At 41.3% G+C, this 24963-nt stretch overlaps 2 protein-coding genes across 4 annotated transcripts in view; one reads left to right on the top strand and one right to left on the bottom strand.

Annotated features, from left to right (window-relative positions):
- Positions 1 to 13422, top strand: part of LOC136620677 (protein FAM133-like) — a 35424-nt gene extending 22002 nt beyond the window's left edge. The window contains exons 5-7 of the mRNA XM_066595613.1: positions 3876 to 3956; positions 7720 to 7812; positions 10067 to 13422. Of these exons, the coding sequence (XP_066451710.1) occupies positions 3876 to 3956; positions 7720 to 7812; positions 10067 to 10117 (225 nt within the window). The 3' untranslated portion in view covers positions 10118 to 13422. The remainder of the gene's footprint in view (positions 1 to 3875; positions 3957 to 7719; positions 7813 to 10066) is intronic.
- A 7365-nt stretch (positions 13423 to 20787) lies between these two features.
- RD3 (RD3 regulator of GUCY2D) overlaps positions 20788 to 24963 on the bottom strand; it is a 46857-nt gene continuing 42681 nt past the window's right edge. For all 3 annotated transcript variants that reach the window (XM_066594507.1, XM_066594508.1, XM_066594509.1), the window contains one exon: positions 20788 to 22508. In XM_066594507.1, coding sequence (XP_066450604.1) covers positions 22211 to 22508 — 298 coding nt within the window. In that variant the 3' untranslated portion in view covers positions 20788 to 22210. The remainder of the gene's footprint in view (positions 22509 to 24963) is intronic.

Below are 24963 nucleotides of genomic sequence, written 5' to 3' on the forward strand. Positions count from 1 at the left end.
TTGCAGGTGCAGCTCTCATTGGTTTTAATGAGAACCGTGCCTGCAATTACCAGTTTCAAAAAAAGTAACAAACCACTTCTTGATGCAGATTGTGTGCCGTATTTGTGTTGGGAATTCTGTATACAAGATTGGCAGTTAGAAAGGACTACCCATGCCTGTCTGAATGTGCTTAGCCATGGCTGAAATCTGCAGCTTACCCGCTTATTTCTGATGCAGTTTTATGGAACGAATCCACATGGAAAAATCGAATTCTGCCATGTGAACATACCCTTATAAACCCATCCATTTATTGGCAAGTAATTGTTTAGAAGTACATGTACAGGGTGACACAGAAAGGGCTGTAGAGATGAAGATAGTGTTTGTGTGACACATACGTATACATAGATTTGAGAATATGTGTACTTAAACAGAATTGTAGCACACTGACTATTCAGTATAGACTTGCTATACATATAATACTGTGCAAAAGTTTTATGCTGGTGTGACAAAAATGCTGCAACATGAGAATGCTTTCAAAAATAAGATGTTTTTAAGTTAATAAAATGCAAAGTCACTGAACAAAAGAGAAATCTAAATCCAGCTTCGGTGTGACCGCCCTTTGCCTTTTAGAAGAGCATCAATTCTTCTAGGTACGCTTGCCAAAGTCAGTGATTTTGTAGGACTATAGTTAGGTGTATGATTAACCAACTATCAAACGGGTGGTGGTGATCATTTTCATATGTATGTTGAAACAGTATCATTAACGGAAACAAACAGTTGTGTAGGAGGCTTAAAACTAAGCAAGGAACAGCTACAAAGGAGAGGCTGTGGAAGACAGTTTCATGTCACAGTTCATACACAAAGGCAAGACTGAGCATAGCAACAAGACACAAGGTAATTATACTGCATCAGCAAGATTTCTCCCATGCAAAAATTTTAAAGCAGTCTGGGATTTCAAGATGCGCTTTTCAAACTCTTTTGAAGAAGCTAAAGTAATCTGGCAACACTGGGACTGTAGACGCAGTGGTTGGCCAAGGAAACAGTACAACAGATGAAAGACATATCACGCTTACATCTCGTCGGAATCCGAAGATGTCCAACAGTGTCATCAGCTCTGAACTAACAGAAACCATTGGGACCCAGGTACACTCCTCTTACTATTTAGAGAAGTCTGGCTAGAAGTGGTCTTCATCGAAAAGTTGTAGCCAAAGAGCCATACCCTCGACGTAGACACAAGGCCAAGCGACTCAACTATTAATGAAAACAGGAATTTGGGTGAAGATAAATTGCAGCAGGGCAATAAGTTAAAATTTTAAATATTTACCAGTAACAGAAGGCAGTTTGTTCGCCGAAGAGATGCAGACCAGTACAACAATGAGTGTCCATAGGCAACAGGGAAACATGGTGGAGGTTCCCTGCAAGTTTGGGGCTGCACTTCAGCAAATAGAGTTGTGCATTCGGACCGGAATATTGGTGCCCTCGATGCTCAGAAATACAGGCAGATACTTAGCCATCACGCAATGCCATCAGGGAAGCATCTGATTGGCTCCAAATGTATTCTGCACCAGGACAATGACCTCAAACATCCAGCCAATGTCATTCAGAACTACCTTCAGCATAAGGGTAAATGCACGCAGTCTTTTTGTTCCATCTGATTTTCTTATTGAAAAATTAGTCTGAAAATCAGATATAAACCGCATTCGTTTGGATGGGTGTATTCACATGGAATTATTTTACCTCAGACAAGTAGTCCATGTAAAAAAAAAATTGCATGTCCTATTTTTACGCTTATTGGATGAAAGTAGTATATATCAATGTGTCTACGGTACATGGACGAGATTTCTCTTTTGTTCATTCACTTAATTGTATTTTGTTAATTGACAAAAATAAACTAACACTTCTATTTTTGAAAGCATTCTTACTTTGCAGCATTTTCCCTCACCTGCCTAAGACCAGGCTCACAGGCGTCACGTGCAAGACCGGGTTAGATTCCGCATGTGGGAGGCTTGCAGCGAATTCCAGGCTGTGAGCCCAGACGGTCACCTCACGCACCTGATTGATCTCTATTGCGAATTAACGCGGCGGCTAGCAGGCGGTCATGCACAGTACAGTTTTTTTATTTGTATTTCTCACACCGTCGTTTAGAGATGACACGAGTACCTGCAGCCCATACGAAATGTAAATTGCATTTGGACTGCCGGTCAGACGCCTCCATTGACTTCAATGGAGGTTGTCCGCGGCTAAATAGAGCATGCTGCGATTTTTCTTCTTCTGGAATACGCAATTGGAGTGACTTGGATTTCTGCATTCATCAGTAATAAATGTGGTCTGAATGGAATCTAAATCACAATCGTAGACAAACGTCATTTAATAGCATGCAAACTATTGTAGCACTAGAGGAGAACATTCTGACACTAGTGCAGAGGGATAGCGGTTCCTAAGGGACTACCGTATCGGTAGAGAAGCGCGTTGAACCGACCCGAATAGAATAATTATCTGTCTGAACCGTAATCTCATTCACAACTGAATCTATCATATACTCTTATTACATCAGCGCTTCCACATGGGAAGTTAAGATGGTAGCGTAATTCTGCAAAACCATCTAAAAGTTGCTCACAGATTTGTGAACAGGTGACGACAGGGGAATTACGTTTTACCCGACTGTCATTTGCCACGCAAATCCTATCTACTGCGTTTTTTGTGAAGCAAAGTCCGCAGGTTGTTCCTGTAGCCCAATATTTTAAATATTAAACAAAGTATATGTTTTAGATATGTCTATTCTGTGAAGGGCACTTTCTGATACAATAGACTATTTCTGCCCTTGTGAATTTACCATGCAAACTATTGTACTGTTCAAAAGGAAGGGAGAAAACGTAAGGGAATCCTTGAATTTAATGGCCTGTAGATTCTCGTTTAGCAGCAATCGCCTATACCAAATGTTTCTTGTATCTGCGAATAAGATTTGCACTATGGCGAGGAGCAATTTTGGACCATTCATCCCTGTAAATGTGTATCGGTTCATCAATATTTCTGAGATGCCTTGCATGCACAACCTTCTTTAGGTCATGTCACAGCATCTTGATATGGTTAAAGTGCACCTCCTAATTTAATCAAATATTGAAATACATGCATGGGATTGTAGCTCTAATGTATCAGATTCTGTACTATGGTGATTTGAGGCACATGCATTTATCTTCCTTCAAATTCAAGTCCTTCAATTATAATTCATCCAGCAATTTTCGGTGGGTGTGAACCTGGCCTTGAACATAGTAAATATAACAGTTTTGCAATTTTAATTCAGATATTAAATGTTTGAAGTAGTTCAGTGATTTTGCTTGTTATATATATATATACAGCTAGATATCCATACCAAATAAGAACAGATGAGAAGAATAAAAATGTATATAGTATAAAGATGTAAGGAGAGAGGAACTGTACATTATATCTATAATGTACAGTTCCTCTCTCCTTACATCTTTTACATGTATAGAAAAATAACGGGAGAGATAAATGTCTAAATCGTATAATGGAAAATCGTAAATGCTCCAATTACATTTGCTGGGAACAGGGGGGAAGGATTTTACAGCAGCTACCATGTTGGGAATTTGTTTGCAGCAGAGAGGGCTGTAAGGGATAGGCAGGAATGCACTGTGTTTTGTGCAGCCTGGAGAGGGAGATTGTGGAAATGTAACTCCGCCCCTGCAGAACCACAATGAATTATTGAGAGATTGTAAAGGGTGTTACATGACTTGTACTGCTGTCTGACCACAGTCAATGAAGCAGAGAAAGATAGTTTGGCTTTTACATGCTACTTTTTTTTTCTTGCTGACTTTTATTTGGGGACAAAACATGCAATCACATGTGTGAAAGACTGAAAATAAGTTTTGTTTCTTCAGATGAGGAAAAAAGACAGCAAGTTAAAGAAGAAGAAAGAGAAGAAAAAGAAACGAGAGTCCAGTCCTGTACAGATATCCAAGGTGCGACTTGGGTTTCTCTATCTTCAATAAATGGATCAGGCGAAAATGAATATCTTAAGGCATAACCCCAATAAGCAGACAGACCTGTGGCCACAGAACAAACATGAAGGAGGCGGCTTTACACTGGAACCACTGTTTGCTTATAATCTGTAAAAAAAAATGTCCAAAAACATAGTTCTCCATACACGTGTGTATGCGGCTTAAACCAGGTTGAATCGCTATGCCCCACTTTGCAACCATTTTTTAAGCTCCAGTGCATCTAAGAAATGAAGCAAGTTGACAGACTTGATTAAAAATAGCTTACCGTATAGTGTATACAGCTCCTAGGCAGTCCTACGTGTCTCCATAATACAAAATTTGTGTAGTCGGATCCTGCCTTCATACTCCTTTCCATTTGTCCCCTATTTTTCTTACTATATACATTCATTAGGTTGTGACTGCAGGATCAGACTACATAGGATTTGTTTGTAATCTGTAACCATAGAGGTCAAAAAAGTGTGTGTTAGCTGTAGACACAAAACTGGGATATGTTTAATCAGGATTATTTGCAAATTTGCTACATTAGTACCATTGCCTTGCAGTGGTGGGGTCTCTGGTTTAAATCCCCATCAAGGTCAGATTCAAACCTAGAACTCTAGCAGTGCAAGGCAGCAGAGCTAAGCCAACACACCTTTCCTTTCTGCTCAAAGCAGAGAGACAATATTTGGGGGATTTATTTATTTTTTTTGCTAAAAATCTGATCGGGCGATCCAATTTATCAAAAAGGAGTCTGATTTTCTTTTTTTTTTCATCGCCCGGCCAATCACGATGAGAAATACTAGCGGCAACTGCAAGAAGCTCTCCTGCCCACATAGGCGACTATTGTTGCAGAAACTTCACACGGGCAAGAAAATTCTGTGAGATTTATGCGATCTTGTGCAATTTTTTCCCCTTTTTTGTGGCATGCCCAATCTTTGGGTGTGCCCTCGCATCACCCATTGTTTTCAATGGGAGACACTCAGCGATCCTCCGTCACGGCTGTCAGCTGCGGTGGAGGATTGTTACTTCTCCAAAGTGATGGGAGGCAGTTTTGATATAAAAACACTTCACATGCACGGGCAAATTGCATGTTGGCAAGCGCGATATCTGGCCGTGTTTCACAGCCCGATATCGCACTCACCCCTGTGAATTTAGCCTTAGTAAAATCTATGTCATGATGAATCGCTGTGATTCTGAAGGGCAAAGGAAGTCCAACGCACTACTATATGTGTGTCTCTAATAAAGTGGCCATTCAGCATAGTTAGCACTATACATAATATGATCTCCTTATGTAACACTTACTGCATACTGTTGGTCACAAGAGGTTATGGTGAGAGACAAATCCAATGTAGGCTAATGAAGACTAAAGGAAATCCTTGTGTTCAGCGAAGAGGTTTATACTAAGTCCCTTGTGTATTTCTCCTTTCGCTTCCCTCACTAGAGGTGCAAAATACAGATTGCCAAACAAGACAGACCTATGGTAAAATCATATGTATTGAACTACTTAGAAACCTCTTAAGCCCCATTTACATGCAAAGATGATCGCTCAAAAGACAGTTTAAGCGATCATTTTGCATAGCTACTAATGAGCACTAATATCCATTAGCAGGTAATTAAAATCATTTGCATGTTAATGAGCCACCAGCAGATGTATTTACAGAACAGTAGGTCGTCTGTTCTTTAAATACATGTCCTTTGTTCTGCCACTGGCTAATAACAATGTTATCAACGCTGCCCCGCAGAGAACTCAGCGTGTGGTCCCTGCTATCAAGAATGATGGATTTCATGCTCACATGAAATACATTGTTCAGCAGAAAAGCAAACAATGGTATGATTTAGACGCAACGATTATCGCTGAAAAGCCATCAATTGGATGAATTTTGAGTGATAATCGTTGTATCTAAATGGGCCTTTAGTATATTCACCTCACTGTGTAAAATCAGGTTTCTAATCTAGAATTAAAGGTTCCGTAAAAATAAAATCCATACCAGGAAAAAAGACCAAATGGAATTTTATATAGTATTCTTTTCTGCTGTCCTGTTTTGTCCAATAACAAAATTTCAAAACTTCAGAATTAAAATAGAAAAGCAGTATATATTTCTCATAGGCTGTAGCCATTTTAACCCTTTCCAATCCAATTTGTATCCTGGTTGTCCTAGGGGGCTTACTCTTTTTCTGCTGTTATACAATGGCACTATATGCTGGCTAAAGCCAGTACTGCATGAGGTGACATGTTGGATAGGCTCCGACAGCAGAGAGGCTGGCAACATACAGTAAGAGAACCCTGACGGACGTCTTCCAACATCGGAGCTGTACAGCCTTAAATCATAATGTCTTCAGACGTCAGACAGTGGATTGGAAAGGGTTAATCCCTCCTTTCTAAAGCTAGTGCAGATTACCCAGGAGGTTGGGCACTGGGTTTAGGCTGCATACTAATGTCTATACAGTGAGTGTGACCATTTTGTTGGGTAAAAATTCCTAGTTCTTATTATTAGTAGGAGTAGTAATTTCAGTGCTCATGCAAACGTAAATCATCTTAATTATGTTGTGATAATTTTCCCGTGTTTTTTTTTACTTTAGTAAAATATTTACCAGTTTTTTGGGATTTCAACAAACCAGCTTGTTTTTGTAGCATGCTGAAATATTTAAAGACTGATTAATAGGGGCTATTTTTATGCATATTTTTTAAGGCACTTAAAAAAAATGCTCTCTGCATTTTGGTAGCTTCATTTACTTAGAGGCTGCAGTCCATTCATTTCAGTAAGGGACAGAGTAGAAACAGGCTTGAATTACTGCAGCTTTTTGCTTTCTCCCTGCTGAGAGAAGTGGATAGATTAACTTGGATGTACTCAAGTAGAAAATTACAAGCTGTACATCTGCAGAAGGAAAGTTCTAGCTAATTAAGCCGAAGTCCTGTGATCACAGCAGCATAAGCAGTATCTAAATCAGATGCAGTTTCTGCCGTGTAAAATTGGAGAAGTGAAGTTAAAAGGGTTTTCTGAAGCCATTTTAATTTTCTGCTATCAGATAAATAAACTTTTTATAATTCATCTGTATTATATTTTATTGCTTTGAGCTATGTATATCCACTTGTTGTATCTTCCGCTGATGTCACATCCGTAGGGTAATCCCTTCTTCTTTTGCTCCCATATGTGGCTGGAGATGTAAATTGGAGGTGTGTAGGGTCAGGGCTAGCTATGGTGCTGTGAAGGTGGTGCATATGCGGTTACACCAGCTTTTAGTGACCAGTCTGGGCTGGATGTAGTGTTAAGGATGATGGATATTGTAGGAGAACCATGGTGGGAGTGATGTGAGAGGAAGTGCAGACTGTAAACAGTAGCAGCAAGTGGTGGGTGCAGTAGAAGATGGCAGACAACTGTCAAAACTTCAAATCAAGTAACTGGCATATTTTTCGACAAATATAGCACTAATATAAACACTTTTTTGAAAATTGATATGAGTATTGGAAAACCCCTTTAATGTGATTTGGTAGGCTTGGGGCTCCATTATTGTCTATAGCATGGCTGACAATCAGAACAGCATCCTCTTGGTGAAATACGAAGAATGAATGGAACAAACGCATAGCTGCGAAGAAAAAGGTTTCACCATCTAGCCTCGGTGCCTACTGCCACAGGTGACTGCAATCACATAGATTACTTTGGCACAAGACATGTAATTCTCATGAACACCTCATCTACATTAGAAAAATTGCTAGAATATTAACTCGTAATTCTTTTTCTTGCAGTACTTAAAAGATAAAAAGAAGAATGAGAATTATAGCATGATCACAGGGAAGAAGATCAAGATGAAAGTGAAGAAGAGCAAAGAGGACAAAGAGGTAAACCTTATGCAGAATTTTTGGTTGGATGAAACGTACACATTATCATCTATGGAAAACTACATAGAAAAACTGTGAGAACTGGATGTAGAAGCCTCCTGACTACCAGTAGAGGGCACTGTGCAGGGGCCACTCATTTATAGACTCTACTATTAATGGGGCCATCCGTGCTGAGGATGTGACTGTGCATCGATCGGCCATAACGTTAAAACTACCAACAGCTGGGGTATCATTGACCTGGGGAAAGATTGCATCAGAATACACTATGGGAAGAAGACAAGTATAATGCTCTGGGCAGTGTTTTGGGAAACCATGTTTCCCGGCATTCATGTGGATGTGTCACATACAGCCTACCTAACCATTATAGAGACTTAAGTACCCCTTTCAAAGCGGTGGTATTCCTTAAAGGGGTTGTCTCGCGAAAGCAAGTGGGGTTAAGCACTTCTGTATGGCCATATTAATGCACTTTGTAATATACATCGTGCATTAAATATGAGCCATACAGAAGTTATTCACTTACCTGCTCCGTTGCTGGCGTCCCCGTTGCCATAGCTCCGTCTAACTTCGGTGTCTTCTTGCTTTTTTAGACGCGCTTGCGCAGATCTATCTTCTCCATTCGGCTCGTCTCGGCATCACCGGCATTTTGGCCCCGCCCCCTTGTACGCGTCATTGCGAAGCTCCGCCCCCATCACATGTGCCGATTCCAGTCTCTGATTGGCTGGAATCGGCACATGTGACGGGGGCGGAGCTTCGCGATGACGCGTACAAGGGGGCGGAGCCAAAATGCCGGTGATGCCGAGACGAGCCGAATGGAGAAGATAGATCTGCGCAAGCACGTCTAAAAAAGCAAGAAGACACCGAAGTTAGACGGAGCTATGGCAACGGGGACGCCAGCAACGGAGCAGGTAAGTGAATAACTTCTGTATGGCTCATATTTAATGCACGATGTATATTACAAAGTGCATTAATATGGCCATACAGAAGTGCTTAACCCCACTTGCTTTCGCGAGACAACCCCTTTAATGGCGGTACTCTCTTTCAGCAGGATAATGCATCCTGTCACACAACAAACATTGTTTGGAATGTTCTGAGGAACATGACAAAGAGATTTAGGTGTTGACTTGACTTCCACATTCCTCAGATCTCCATCCAATTGAGTATGTGTTTTTTTATTTAAGCTCTCGCTCACAACCTGAAGGTTGTAGGTTCAATCCCTGCTTGGTTCAGGTAGTTGGCTCAGCCTTTCATCCTTCCAAGGTCGGTAAAATGAGTACCCAGTTTGCTGGGGGGTAAAAAGATGACTGGGGAAGGCAACGTCAAGCCACCCCGCAAAAACAGTCTACCAAGAACACATCATAATGTGATGTCACCCTAGGTGTCGGTCATGACTTGGCACTTGCACCAGGGTACCTTACCTATTTAATAAAGTGAACACACTCCATGGGGTGGAATAGTCCCTCATACTATGCAGACACTTAAACAACTACTGTATGAACAATGCTGGACTGTAACTAATGTTGGAGTGGTATCATCTATGAACAGAGATTTGACCAGCTATGATGTCATTGAGTGGTGTTCTCCATCCGTAGTTGAGTTCTATGGCAGCAGTGTGTTGCTTTTTGGATGATCGCTACACATTAAACTCACCTGTCTCATTCAGGTGTGTATGCAAGTGCTTTCTGTACAACTCCTTGCTAGAAATAACACCAGTCTTGCTCATAGGCTGTTACTGGTATTACACTCAGTCCAATTCACTTGAATGTAGATGAGCTTTAATACCAAATACGGCTTGTGCGCAGGAGTGACAGTGTTTCTGGAAAAACAAAACTAACCATTTTTTTCCCCTAATCCTAAACAACGGCTTCAAGGTTTTTCTTTCTATCACATTGTTACATATAAATGGGAATTAATTAGAGATGAGCGAGTATACTCGCTAAGGCACATTACTCGAGTGAGTAGTGCCTTAGCCGAGTATCTACCCGCTCGTCTCTAAAGATTCGGGGGCGGGTGACAGGTGAGTTGCAGGGGGGAGTGGGGGGGAGAGAGGGAGAGAGATCTCCCCTCCCTTCCTCCCCACTCTTCCCCGCCCCCCGCCGGCCCCCGAATCTTTAGAGACGAGCGGGGAGATACTCGGCTAAGGCACTACTCGCTCGAGTAATGTGCCTTAGCGAGTATACTCGCTCATCTGTAGAATTAATGAAACCTAGTGACTTGTTGTTGGGTAACCTGATTCTTTGTGTTTTTATCCCCATAGAGAGACAGAAATCGAGCCAAACTTCTGGAATTCCTAAACTCTTCAATGTGACGCAGCAGCCATTACCTTCATCTTTCTTGTGTTGTGTCAAGTCAGAAGCCTCACTAGAGGTTTCATCATTATTAATGGATCCTGCTTCCTTTGTCCACATGTGGTGTATGGCTTGTGGAACAGCCGTGGGTGTCGTCCTTAAAATCGAAGAAAACTGAAAGGGATGTTTAACTTTATTTCACTTTTTTTTCAGTCTGTGCTATTACTCTTGTTATTCCTCCTGAACCATTCTCCCTGTCAAAGGGTCTGTCTCAACACACTCTGACATTGTCCAATTAGTGGTAAGGACCTAACTGTATAGCGACACCTCCTACTGCCAAGGGAAATAGTAACACCTCTTTGTCAATTTATTGGTTTACAGGAGGAACAACGGGAGTAGGAACAGCACGAATAGTTCTAAAGAAGAAAGCTATACCCACCTTTTGAACTGATGTGTTTTTTTTTGTTGCAATGCAAAAAATTAATCAAATTTGCAGCTATTTTCCTATTTTATGTATACAGCTCTTACGCAGATTTTCTCCATGGTTACAGACTTCAAACAAAACCTCTGTATGCTGGTCCTGCCGTCACACTCCATCCATCTGTAATCATTCCATCCATCTGTAATCCTCCTAATGTACTGTAGAAGGACATAGAACACAGATGGAAGGGAGTGTGACTGCAGGATCCGACTACAAGGGCTTTGTTTGTAGTCTGTAACTATGGAAACACTTAGGTGTGTATAGGAGCTGTAGACACAAGAAGATAGAATATTTTTAATCAAAGCTAACTGCAGACTTCATTTATTTGTTTTAGACGGGCAAGGAGCAGCAAGAATAATGGTTGTAAAGGTGAACATAACCTTTAGCATCAGCATTAATATAATTTTTGCAGTGCAGGTTTGCGCTGCTTTGTACCGTGCCATTACCGCTATGTATAATTAACCATTTGTCCTATTTACTTGTTAATTCCATGTTTTCAAAATCTTTCAGTTCATAATCCATAATGAAAATAAATTTCACATTCGAAGAGACTGCCAGATGGAGAAGGTGCCAAATTATTGGAGTTATTGGACCAGTGCTTTTTGTAACCATTTTTCATGGGATGTTAGTGGATTACATCATTGAGACTGTCAAGTTCTGAAATTTTGATATTCCTATGACTATGAGACGAAGGCCTCATTCAACCCTGCCCCTAGCCACACCCCATCCATGGTTTGCTATGAGGACTTTCACAGAAGATCCCCATAGCAAACCATGGAGGGGCGGTGCTAGGGGTGGATCCCTCTAGCCCCACCCCCTCCTCCCACACTCTTGGGGGCAGCCCTGGGGAAAGCCTTGAAGCAATGCCTTCCTCTCTCTCCCTAATATAGCAAATTTCCTTGGTGAGAGAGGTGGGGGAGGGGGACTCCCTACTGCCCCCCACTGTTGGGGAAATTGCCCAGCAGGGGGGCAAGAGGAAATACCCTGTTGCTTACAGCAGGACATTTTAAAGGTGGTACCCAGAAGCTGAACAGCACCGTGACTTAGTTTTTGGTGCTGTTAAGAAGTGACAGGTTCCCTATGTACATTTTTGCAACCAATTTTTTTTATTATTCCGATGCATCTAAAATAAGAACTGTAATAACTCTGCAAATAGTATTAAAGAGGTAGATCTATCTCGAGCTATGGCTCACATTGCCACTAGCCCAGCTGTATGCAGTTGCCAAGAGTAGTAGAGACTTGCAGAAACAGCCGAGCAGACTTCTCTACACTGTCTCCATAACTTCCTTAGAACTCAATGGCTGTTACATAAGTAGCACGCTGAGCTACACTGTTTCCTTGACTCTGGAGCTGCAGAAACAGTGCAGTTCACTGTGATATGCTGTTTTATATAACTCCCATTAACTTCTGGAAGTTATGAAAACTGTGAATCCCAGCTGCCCTCAGATGTTTCCATCTGCCCGCCAGCACATGTACAGCGGTGTTCCCCTTGCGGCTATGTTTGGCCAAGATGGGAACACACAGGGCTTGTTTTGTAGCCTTTAACCATGACTAGAGATTAGCGAGCATACTCGCTAAGGCTAACTACTCGAGCGAGTAGTGCCTTAGTCGAGTATCTGCCCGCTCGTCTCTAAAGATTCGGCTGTCGGCGCGGGTGACAGGTGAGTTGCGGCGGTGAGCAGGGGGGAGAGATCTCCCCTTCGTTCCTCCCCGCTCTCCCCCGCCGCTCGCCGTCCACCCCCGCCGGCAGCCGAATCTTTAGAGACGAGCGGGCAGATACTCGACTAAGGCACTACTCGCTTGAGTAGTTTGCCTTAGCGAGTATACTCGCTCATCTCTAATAATGACACATAGGTCTGTATAGGAGCTGTATAGACAAAGCGGGTAAATGTTTTTAATTAAGACTGTTTTCAAAGTTGCTTAAAGTGTCACCACGGCAATTTTGTAAATTCATTATGTAGCTAGGCCCCCCAGTAATATATAAGTGAGATTGTGTTACCTTGGTCAGTCATTTCTCTCTTTCTGAAACTCCTGTTCTCTTTTTCCTTGGATAGTCCTGTGATCTCAGTTCTGACCAACTCCGATTTTCTAAGGGTTATGTGTTCTTAAATTATGTCAGTTTCTCAGTCTGTGTGATGCTTTTAGGGGGAAGGGGGGAGGGGCAGTCATTTCCCTCACAGTTACTGATTATCTCACAGCTCCTGTCACATAGTCATAATATAGGAGATCACAGCTCATCCTTTTGACTTTATACTTAAGGTCTGTAGTTTATTTAGGTGAATAATAGAATGTAATGAATTAGACTGTTCCCCCCTTCCCTGCAGGAAGAAATGGTATAGCTATGCTGATGCATCATGGGATAGATGTGAAACTGAAAATAAAATCTCTCACTTCCAAGATGGTGCTTAATGAGCATCAAACAGGAGGCTGCACTGCAAGGAAGTGGCTGGAAAACAGAAGAGAATTTCAGAGTGTGACAGGCAATTAGGCAAGGGCTTCAGGAATGGAAAAATATGTTTTTGCCCGAGTGGACCTTTACTTTTTTTTTATCTTGGGTGCATTGGAGAAATAGCAATGATTACAAAAGTGCAGGGATCCTTTAAATGTGTCTCTTAGCAGATGCTGCTGTTTTTTTCCAATAAAGTATAATATTGCAGTTCCTGTCGAAATTCTTTTTTCAGTGATTTTATATGAGCTGATCTCCTTTCATTCATGTATTGCTATTTTATTTAGTTCACTCATGATGCCATATGTAACTATTTCATATTTTCATATCTATAATTCAGTGCTTCTTTTTTTACTTTTTGGGTTATAAAAATAAAACCCTTTGATTTCTGTGGTTTACATTTGTGCCGATCGTTCTTTTAAGACAATAATGACTTCATATTCAACCATGAATATTCCACTCCATTGCTATTGGAGACAGTGATTTTAAATACAGGTCATTTATTGTGCTGATCAATCAAGGCCTGGAGGTTGGATGCTCACCAATGAAGCATTGATGGCATAGCCTGTAGATAGATGTAGTGTTATATGGTCCCAGAGAAGTAAAGGGCTTTTCTGACCTTTAAAAAAAAACAAAAAAAAAAACGTGCCCCAAGGTAAAGAGTGGCATAAAAAGATAAAATAAACATTACTCACCCTCTTATATTATGACCACTTTGGTGCCACTGATTCAGGTAGCAATGATGTCACATTAATTTCTCACATGACTATTGCAACCAATCACTGGACTCAGCGGTTATGCGTGTGTGAACATCAGGAAATGGTGGGAGCAGTTATGTGAATGATGAACATGACATCACAGCTTCAAGTTTCAGCAGGGACCAGAGCAGAGGGGACTATGTTCAGCTATGCTGGATTTAGAGGCACAATGGAAGGGTAAGTAATGGCTTTTTTTTTTTTAGAGTTTTTTTAAAGGTTCGAAAATCTTTTTTAATAGGGTAGCCTAGGAAGTGAACAACGTGGAAGAAACCATCCTAGAATGTAACTAGGATGGATTGACTGAGAGGAGCCTAACACGCGATTGTTTCTGTCAGACTGACGTGAAGAACAAACAGTGTTTTGTTAAACCGGGCCAATCCCCCACTTCTCGGGTCTCATCAACCCGTTCCATTTACATTGTAGTAGATAACAATACAATCAAAAACTGGGCAGTGCTCCACTATATGTTACTAAATCTTGTGCAATGGAAGAAACCACAAGGAACTAACCTGGTGTGGTGGTCCTGCTCTTGGTGTAGGGTGGCTCACCATACCTGCAAGCCAGGTTTGCTTATATCACACATGCCACTGAGTAGAGGAAATCCATGTCCATCCAGGACATCCAGACGAATGGAGGATGCCATTCTATTCACCAGTGGCAGAGAAATGGGTGATAGAAAACAAAAAAGCAACAGATGTCGTTCAGGGGTGAACCCCTCTAAAATAATCAGTGCATGAAGAAATAAAAATAGTTCACATGCTCCTAGGGAGTGTGGTTGATCAAGTTTCTCTGGTGCCTCCCTTCATCCAGGTTAGTCTTCAATATGAAGAATAAGGCAGGATTTTATGCTTCCCTTTAGGTATGTAACAGAACAATATCATGATATAGACACTGCAATGCATTTTGAAAGTCAGCATAACAGTAAGAACTTCCTCTTCTCAAGCAGAGATGATGTAAAAATAAAACTGCAGTGTCACATGTGCACGTCATAGACTTACATTGGTGAAGAAATGCCCAGGATGATGCTGGAGCTCCGAAAATGGTGAATGAATCAATCTGGAAGACTCATGCGCCTGGAAATCCGGTTGTGCTCCCAGAACACACCAAACTGGAGACTCAATAATGTTCCTTCGAATACACAAAGAAAAACCTACCCCCCCCCCTCCAAGAAAAAGATAAAACCAAAAATTCAGTCCCTGCTTCTGATAGGAATTTGACCATTGCGCCACCCACTATCCAACAAGAAAGACCATTAACTTTTTCAGCATCATCCTCATTCCTTCCATTTTTAGAGGAAAGTGTTCCTTTAGATCATTCTCCAAGGTACAAACCGGAAATTCAGACATCACAACCTCCAATCCCTAGATTACTGCCAGGACTGATGATCCCCAAAAGCAACAACTCTTACTAAACCACAGGATACTCAACTTGAGGTCCCACAGGAACCAACAACCAGCAAAAACCACAATTTTTTTTTTCACTCATTCTTCCGACAAAATATAGAAGATGGAGAGCTGGCATATGCCTCAAGAAGATGAAAGGCTTAAATATCAATTTGGGAATAATAAAACATAGAATGGCATTTTTAACTTATCCAAATATCAGTGGACTCGAGATTTTGAGTAAAGGTTTATCCTTCAGTCCCTCTAGCAAGATAAATCTTTGAGTTATTTGTCGAGCTAAACAGATACATTAGAAAGTTGGCCCTCAACAGACATTTCTCCTTGAAGCCTCTGGAGACGGAGCCCAATACAACATTCACTACGGATAGATTTAATCCTGATAACACAGAAGTGGATATTCTAGCTGTTAGTTTTTTATAAGGCCCAATCATTACTGATCGTAAACTCATTAGTGATTTTTGTCCTTTCTAAGATGAAGGTTAAGTCATTGAGACTTTTTATAGAATTGTTTTACAAGAGTCTAAGAAACTGGAAATGTACAAAAAAAAGTAAAACCCATAATAATAATGTTACAAACAGCAGCAATAAAGAAACTAGCGTCCAATAGAAGTATTGCCATAAAAGATTCAGACAAACTGGTTGGAGTTGACATTTTTGATCAGTATTCGAGATGAGCGAGCGTACTCGGTTTGGGTGTTTTTGCACTCGAGCACCGCTTTTTCAGAGTAACTTACTACTCGGACGAAAAGATTCGGGGGGTGCCGGGGGTGAGCGGGGGGTTGCAGAGGGGGGAGAGAGAGAGGTCCCCCCTGTTCCCCACTGCTACCCCCGCTCCACCATGCCGCCCCCCGAATCTTTTCGTCCGAGTAGTCAGTTACTCGGTAAAAGCGGTGCTCGAGTGCAAAAACACCCGATAAGAGTTCGTTCGCTCATCTCTAATCAGGATTATCAAGAGGAAAATGCACTCAGGATACAGGGTGACAGAACCTATTATGCATCCAGAATACTGAAGTGGTCTTTTTCTATTTTTTTCATAAATTATATAAATCCACAAACTGACCCCCAGGATGCCCAATAATTTCAGGCATCGGGTCCACTGTAAGCAATCTTTCAGAGTACCTTGATCGTTTATTAGAGAAATATGTAACAACGTTACCCGCATACATTGAAGACGCAGGTCATCATTTAACATTGCTTAAAGATTTTAAATGGCAAACATTTATGTATGGGCCCGCTTGGACATAAAGCTTTGTACTCAAACATCCCATATGAGAAAGGATTACGAGCAATTGAACGTTATCTGAGTGCTGATCCCCTCATGCCAGAAAGACAAGATTTTATATTGAGTGCAATCCATTTTATACTGTATAACAATTATTTTAAATACAATGACTTTTAGTGTATTCAGGTGAAAAGTACCGCAATGGGGACGTGTTTCGCACCCAACTAGCCAATTTGTGCATGGGAGCTTTTGAAGAGGTGAACATAATGGATTCCCATATAAAATCTTTTACAGATTCATTGATGATATCTTGTTGATTTTGCAGGGTTCGGAAATTGAATTACATAAGAATAAATCTTTGAAGAACATCTTGGCCTCATCATGGCCCAAAAATAGGAAAATGATCTCGTCCAATCATCGAGACAAGAGGGTATTTACAGGTGTAAATGTAGTCAATAGATCATACATAGGAGATGCTCTAACACCATAGAAGACAATGAGCTCCGCCATCTAATTAAACAACATTTAGATTGTAACTCTTATTTTGATTTATCTTCTTGAATGTTCATGCCACTATGTGGGCCACACAGTAAATGCAGTAAGAGCTTAACAAACATACAGCAAACATCTACGCTGGGTAGAAAAATCATAGTGTGTCCAGACCCACAACAAGAATCTGACACGCATGTATGTCACTCCAACAGAACAAATACTTACAGAGGAGTTCCAGAAATTAAAACGAAAAGAAATGTATTGGATCTGTCGCATGAACACCCAGACCCCATAGAGTCTGAACGAAGTATTGGAGTCAGTCTAGCGAGAAACACAATAGATTTTGTTTAGACATTCTACAGACCCCTTATGTGTTTTATTCATATTTTTTATCTTTTAACATTTTTGTTTTTAATCCATTTTAATTTCATGCTTTTAGTACGATCATTATATACAACTTATTTTTTATAAATAATGTTATGTATTATATATTCTTATAATTGTTTGTGTCTTTTTAACTGATCATATCACATACCATATTTTTCGCTTTATAAGACGCAACGGATGATAAGACATGTTGGAGGGGATAAATAGGCAAAAAATATTTTTAACTCAGCCAGGGACAGTGCAGGGGAAAGTGCCGGCAACGGAGCAGCAGAGGTCTGAAATGCCGGAGCTCCATGTCACAGCGATGCTTGTTCAGCAGGAAGAAGAGAAGAAGCCAATTGGTGGAGGCGGGGAAGCAGCAGCAGTTCCCGCCGGCGCTCCCCACCAATCAGCAACACATATGGGCAGCAGTGGGGAGGAGAGAGAACTGGTAACTGATCACACATTTGTTAGCGTGATCTTGATTTTTTGCTTGACCGCAATTTAGTTAGTGCCACCACGCGCTAAAACGGCAATGCGATGAATTTCGGCACATTCGCTTTATAAGATGCAGGGAAGAAAAGTGCGCCATATAAAGCGAAAAATGCGGTGTATAATTTTGTGTTTTCATCAGCAATTCATTTGCTGTCCATGGTCCTATGTGCAATCTTGTAAATGAATGCAAAGGCAATCATGAGAACCAGTACATCCGTATGTCCCTAGTTATTTTGGCATGCAGTTCCGCTCCTTGGAGTGCAATCATATTTCCAGGTGCGCGTCCCTTCCGAGTCAATTTTCTCGCTGTTTTCGGAGTTTGGTGGCACCCATGGCATTTCTTTACCAATGCAAGTCTACCAATGGCCAGTGTGTCTGTGTATATATAAATATATATGCAGAGACACACTGGCCACAGACTTGCATTGGTAAAGAAATGCCATGGGTGCCACCAAAGCTCCAAAAATTATATATGGATCTTTGTTTTTACACCATCTCTGCTTGAGAAAGAAGGAAGCTGTGACTGTTAAGCTGGCTACCGAAACACATTGCAGTGTCCATATCCTGATATTGTTCTTTAGCTGTTCAGAATAAACATCCCCTGGCTTTTTACTATCATATTGTAGGCTAGCCTGGATGAAGGGAGGCAGCGGTGAACCTTGTTGTGCCGTGCTCCCCGGAAGTCAGTGAATTGTTTTTATTTCTTCATGCACCGTTGATCCTTTTGGAGGTGTTCATCCCTGAGTAATATCTGTTGCTTTTTTGTTTTTTTTTTATCACCCAGTTACATTCTAGGAGAAGTTTCTCACACATTGCAGATGATGCCCATTTTGTTCATTTACTTGTCAACTCCTTTAAGTTTGTATACTTGTAAAAACAATTTGACTATATGACACCTAAAGTGTTAAGACTAAGGTTTTGCTTACAATGGAGTTACTCCTTTTTGCATCGGGTATTTTTCACATCAAGAATAGCATAGTCTGTAGCGCTATATTCTTGAAGTCAAAAATACTGCAAACCTGACAGACCCCGTTATAAGTCAATGGTATCTTTTAAAAAAGACGAATCTATCGTCTCTTTCATGAACAGAAGCCTTAAAACAGCTCTCTGGTCCCATAACAAAATTTGTCCCATGACGGGGGAGTAGTATTACCGACGAATTCCACTTAAGGCATTATGTCCGTCAGTTCCCAGGACCATCTTCTGTATTCCAAAATAGCCACATACAATTTCTGCCTAGTGGATGTACACTGTGCATTGGTAGTGTCTTACTATACTTCACCAGCTCCCTGAATGGCCAAGAGCAACGTGAAGTGTTTTAGACTGCCGATAAACAGTGCTATCGGGTAGTGGGAGGAGAGCTGCGACCATATTGGAAGACCGAAGAAGGGCTGGTGGATCTATGGCAGAATGCCACACACTGAGTTTGTCAGGTGCTAATGAAAGAGCTAGTCTTCTAAGCCGAGCCCGGGGACTGTAGAGGGTTGACAGACGGAGTTCTGAGAGCTTACCTGGGTGCTGAGGCCTAGAGAGGTTCTTTTCTTCAAAAAGCCCAGATTGCAGGTTAGTCAGTAACAACTGATGCAAGCGACTATGAACACATACTTGCATGCACAAAGGACGATGCTTGAACAAACTTCATTAATGTGACACAGAAGCATTGTAACTGACTGCTTAGAGAACTGCACGGATGCTGGTTGTCCAGGGTTGGTATCAATTGAGCAAGTTCTCACTTCGCTACACCGTATTCGCACCAGCCATGGGGCTATGGATAAGTAAGTAGTACACTAGCTGCAGCTCCGCTGAGACAACAGTGTACTGGCACACTGGCACTTATCATCTAAGATGTTTGTGCCAATGACCTTAAAGGGGTTGTCCCGCGAAAGCAAGTGGGTCTATACACTTCTGTATGGCCATATTAATGCACTTTGTAATGTACATTGTGCATTAATTATGAGCCATACAGAAGTTATCAGAAGTTATTCACTTACCTGTTCCGTTGCTAGCGTCCTCGTCTCCATGGTGCCGTCTAATTTTCAGCATCTAATCGCCAGATTAGACGCGCTTGCGCAGTCCGGTCTTCTTTTCTAAATGGGACCGCTCGTGCCGGAGAGCAGCTCCTTGTAGCTCCGCCCCGTCACGTGCCGATTCCAGCCAATCAGGAGGCTGGAATCGGCAATGGACCACACAAAAGACCTGCGGTCCACCGAGGGAGAAGATCCCAGCGGCCATCTTCACCAGGTAAGTAAGAAGTCACCGGAGCGCGGGGATTCAGGTAAGCACTGTGCGGTTTTCTTGTTTAACCCCTGCATCGGGTTTGTCTCGCGCTGAACGTGGTGGCTATTGAAAAAAAAAAAAACGTTTCGGCACGGGACAACCCCTTTAAGTCACCATCTACTTCTCTCACTCCAAAACGACCTCTAGCTGTGTCATGCCTCAGTGCTATTCATGCCATTACTTTTTATATTGGTCAACAGCTGGGCCTTTTCGCAAGACTCTGTTCTCTTTCCACCATACCCAGACAACTGAGATACTGTCACGCAAAAAAAAAAATAGTTCTCAATACACAAAATACACAGTGATTAGCCCAAACATTTCAGAAACTTATACAACTCAATTCAGGGGCTGAGTAACAGAAGACCAATTTTGTCCCTGGGACCAGAGGGTTGCTTTAACACTAGCGTAGCCTAACACAAGAACCTAACCATATACAAAACTGAATAAAATCAACTACAACGATTCAAGTTTTAGTATTTTTTTTAATTATTTCTGTACAAAGAGAACATTTTCAAACTTTTTAAGCTTATCTGTTCAATGTCAAAACAAACCTGGCAGAAACAGATTAATAAAATGCCATACTGAACACCAGATCATGTATAAAACCAAGTCAAAACCAGCACACAAAAGAACCTTAAAGAAAAACTCCAACCTCAGAAGACGAATGTACAATATTCCACTAGTTATACGTATAGAAAATTAGTAAGTGATATTGTAAATACTTTGCTTCACATTATAGTACTGATTTTGAGTTACATGATATTTTCTTCTCCATTCATGTCTAAACCTAAATTCAAAGTTTCTCCTGTGAGAACAGTGCATTTTGGGAGCAACTTATAGGCAGTGTGATAGATGTAATGCTATATGGTGTTCTAATTTAAGGGGTTCTTTACAACCTTTTGTAATATGGTCCTCGTTTATTAAAATGAAGGAGCAGATAACATCCAATCATATTTCAGTTTCCATTATCTAGTGCAGATGTGAAAATGAGTACAGTGTCCTGATTGGTTGATGTGGGGAAACTCCTCCATTTTTTGTTTTCCCAAGTGTAGGAGATCGACAGGATTCTAACATTACAATACAGTTAAAATTCAGTTTCCAGACTTCAGACTGCTACATATGGCAAGTGTACTCTTTCCCTTGAAGCTTTAGCTTGTACAATAGCACTTGGTGCCAAATTTTAAAGTGGTTTTGCAGTCAAAAAGTGTCCTTAGGAAAGGTCATTATTAGCAGAAACTGATCTTAAATGGGTTTTCCAAGACTGAAATAATGAGCGTCAGGGAATAGTGTAAAATAAAGAAATAATCAGTACCCTCCTTAAGTGGCCCCCGTCCAGCACAGGAGCCCCAATTCCCATCACTCCTATGTCAGAAAACGCTGCAATGGTAAAGTACAAGTGTTTCTCAGCTCCAGTTCTCAAGTTCCCCCCAACAGGTCATGTTTTTAGGTCTTTATTTAGTCTTGAACCATTGATATAATTATTGCCAGCCCCTCAAACATTGTCACATTTGTTCTCTCTGTAGGACATCCTCAATTCATGACCTTTTAGGATGATGGACTTGAGTTGAGAACCACCAGTCTAAACTATCACTCCCTGTTCCCACTGAAAGACTTATCCATTGTATTAAGTTCTTATTGTTGCAGATGAGGATCTGCTGAAAAAGGCTCATGGTTAAAACATTCTAAGGCTGCATTTACACAGCTGATAGTGATTTGTGCCCTGTCTGGTCCGTATCTTGTGTGAGGTGAATCACACGGAAATATGACCTGCTTCTGTTTTTCCATCTCACACTATCAGTGCAAAAAGAACCACCCAACACCCTGTGTAAATTAACCCACTGTAAACAATGGGTTAATACATTGTGCGATTGCTGTGTGTCGCGCAAACACACAGAACTCGTGCCGTTTTCTTGGTCGTGCAAATACGGCCTAAGAGGGCTTTTATATATAACTCATAGACATTCTTCATTAATATAGGCAGCCTATGTTTTGAAGTCTACAAGACTATAGCTCAGTCGGTTAGAATTAAAAAATGGCAGTTCTCAAAGTAAAATATTGACTAAAAACTATTTCTATATCGTCTATAAAAAATGTACAACTTATTTCAATAAGTGCAAAAGAACCCAAAAAAGGCCAAATTGTCCTCACTAGTCTCTATATTATCATCTCTTATTTAGTCATCTTTGGTGGTTCGGAACTCCGGCATGCTCCAAACTCTACGGGTCGGCTCAACTTCTCGTTCCACATCCTCAGAAATGGTTTTAATGTCACTCATGAATGGGTAGATCCTAGCTCGGGATTTGAAGGTAGTAAGGGACAAGCTCATAGCTCTCTTTGTATTCCACTGCCTGGTAAGTTTCCTTGCATCCTCGTCTTCTTTCATTTTTTCAGAAGCTTCTTGAAGCACCGACCGGAAGAGACGGGGAACCTCCTGTACATCTGGTTCATACTCTGTAACCATCTGCCGGAATCTGTAAAAAAAAAAATAGGGATCATTAAGAAAATGATCAATTCTAGGTCTTTTATTATGTAATTCTAAAACTTGGGGCTTCTTGAACCTTTCCTAACACCTGCCCTATGTGTAAGGCGGATGTCCGGTGTCCTTGTACAGAGCAGGCTAGAGATTGAGGTCTACTCTATACACAGCTGCAACTGCCAGGATCAGAGATAACTCCAACTGATCTACTATTGATGACCTTTCTGAGATTAGGCCAACAGTAATTTAGAACTGGACAACCCCTTTAATACACTCGTTGTTTAAAAAAAAAATCAAGCACCTAAAAGAGTTGTTGGAACCGAATGAAGCTTTATATGTGTGATTTTAACGGTAATATAAGTAAGTGATTATAATATCAGAGCAAAAGGATAATTTAATGGGGAAAACTGAACACTTTAAGGATGCTATAATACCTTGTTGGTCCATCTCTAGCTTGTATGCAACATGTGATATGGGTGGCATGGAGGCATACAGGTTCCGTATGGTATCCTGCAGAATATCGGACCACATTTGCTGTAACTGAACCTCTAGATTGGCCAAACTTGTAGACTGTTGAAGTTGGCATCCCAGATAGTCCCATACATGTTCTATTGGCAGTAAATCTGGTGACTGTGCAGACCATGGAAATGTGGTAATGCTGTCGAGGTATTCCTGTTACATCTTTGGTGGGTGTGGCCAAACATTATCCTGCTGGCAAATATTTCTTAGAAGCCCTGCCATGTGAAGCAACACAGGTGACAGCAGGTTTTTTGAAAATTCCTGGAGAACAGGAGTAGTCCCAGAGGATTGGAAAAGGGCAAATGTCCCTATCTTGAAAAAAGGGAAGAAGGTGGATCCAGAAAACTACAGGCCTGTGAGTCTGACTTCTATACCGGGAAAGATCTTTGAACAAATTATTAAACAGCAGGTATGCAAGTACTTGGATGAAAATAGAGTAATTAACCAAAGCCAGCATGGGTTTGTAACAAACAAGTCATGCCAGACTAATCTAATTTCCTTCTATGGCAGTATCACCGACTAGGTTGATCAGAAAAATGCAGTGGGTATAGTTTATCTTGACCTTAGTAAAGCATTTGACAGAGTATCCCATACTATACTTTTTGAAAAAATGACCAAATATGGGATTGACAAGGCAACTGTTAGGTGGATTCACAACTGGCTGAGTGATCGTAAATGGCTGCACATCGAAGTGGAAGAATGTATCAAGTGGGGTACCACAAGGCTCTGTCATAGGCCCAGTGTGGTTCAACATTTTTATAAATGATCTGGAGGAGGGAATTGATGGGAAACTGATCAAATTTGCCAACGACACAAACCTAGGAGGGGTAGCTAACACTAGAGAAGAGAGACAGAGTATTCAAAAAGATCTAGAAAAGCTTGAACAGTGGGCAGCAACTAGCAGAATGATATTTATCAAGAAGAAATGCAAAGTCCTACATCTGGGCAAAAAAAAAATAAAGAAAGCACATACAGAATGGAGGAATTGGGCTGAGCAGCATCACATGTGAAAAAGACGGGTATACTAATAGATCATAGACTGAACATGAGTCAACAATGTGATGCAGCTGCCAAAAGGCAAACACAATTCTGGGATGTATTAAAAGAAGCATAGAGTGTAGATCACGTGAGGTAATTATCCCCCTCTACTCTTCCTTGGTCAGACCTCATCTGGAATACTGAGTCCAGTTCTGGGCGCCCCACTTTAAAAAAGACAGACAAACTGGAGTAAGTTCAGAGAAGAGTTACTAAGATGGTGAGCGGTTTACAAATCATGTCCTATGAAGAACGGTTAAAGGATCTGGGAATGTTTAGTTTGCAAAAAAGAAGGCTGAGAGGAGACTTAATAGCTGTCTACAAATATCTGAAGGGCTGTCACAGTGCAGAGGGATCAGCCCTATTCTCATTTGCACAAGGAAAGACAAGAAGCAATGGGATGAAACTGAAAGGGAGGAGACACAAATTAGATATTAGAAAAAACTTTCTGACAGTGAGGGTGATCAATGAGTGGAACAGGTTACCACGGTAGCTGGTGAGTTCTCCTTCAATGGAAGTGTTTAAACAATGTCTGGACAAATATCTGTGCTGATTTAGTAAGTCCTGCACTGAGCAGGGGCTTGGACCCGATCACCCTGGAGGTCCCTTCCAATTCTATGATTCTATCCTGAATATATAGCTGAGCTGTCATTGTCCCTCAAACTACTACTAGGAGTGATGGACTGTCATATGCAATGGCCCACCAGACCATCAAACAAGCAGTATGGGCAGTGTGCCGCTCCATAGCAAAAGCAGGATTAAGGTGCTCACCCCTATGTCTCCAAACACGAACACGGCCATCTGCAGTGCCCAAACTAAACCTGGATACATCGCTGAAAACAACCCGGTTCCACTCCATAGCAGTCCAGTTTTGTCGTTCCCGATACCGCTGCAAA

Source organism: Eleutherodactylus coqui, chromosome 3 (assembly GCF_035609145.1).
Source record: "Eleutherodactylus coqui strain aEleCoq1 chromosome 3, aEleCoq1.hap1, whole genome shotgun sequence".
NCBI classification, from domain to species: Eukaryota; Metazoa; Chordata; class Amphibia; order Anura; family Eleutherodactylidae; genus Eleutherodactylus; species Eleutherodactylus coqui.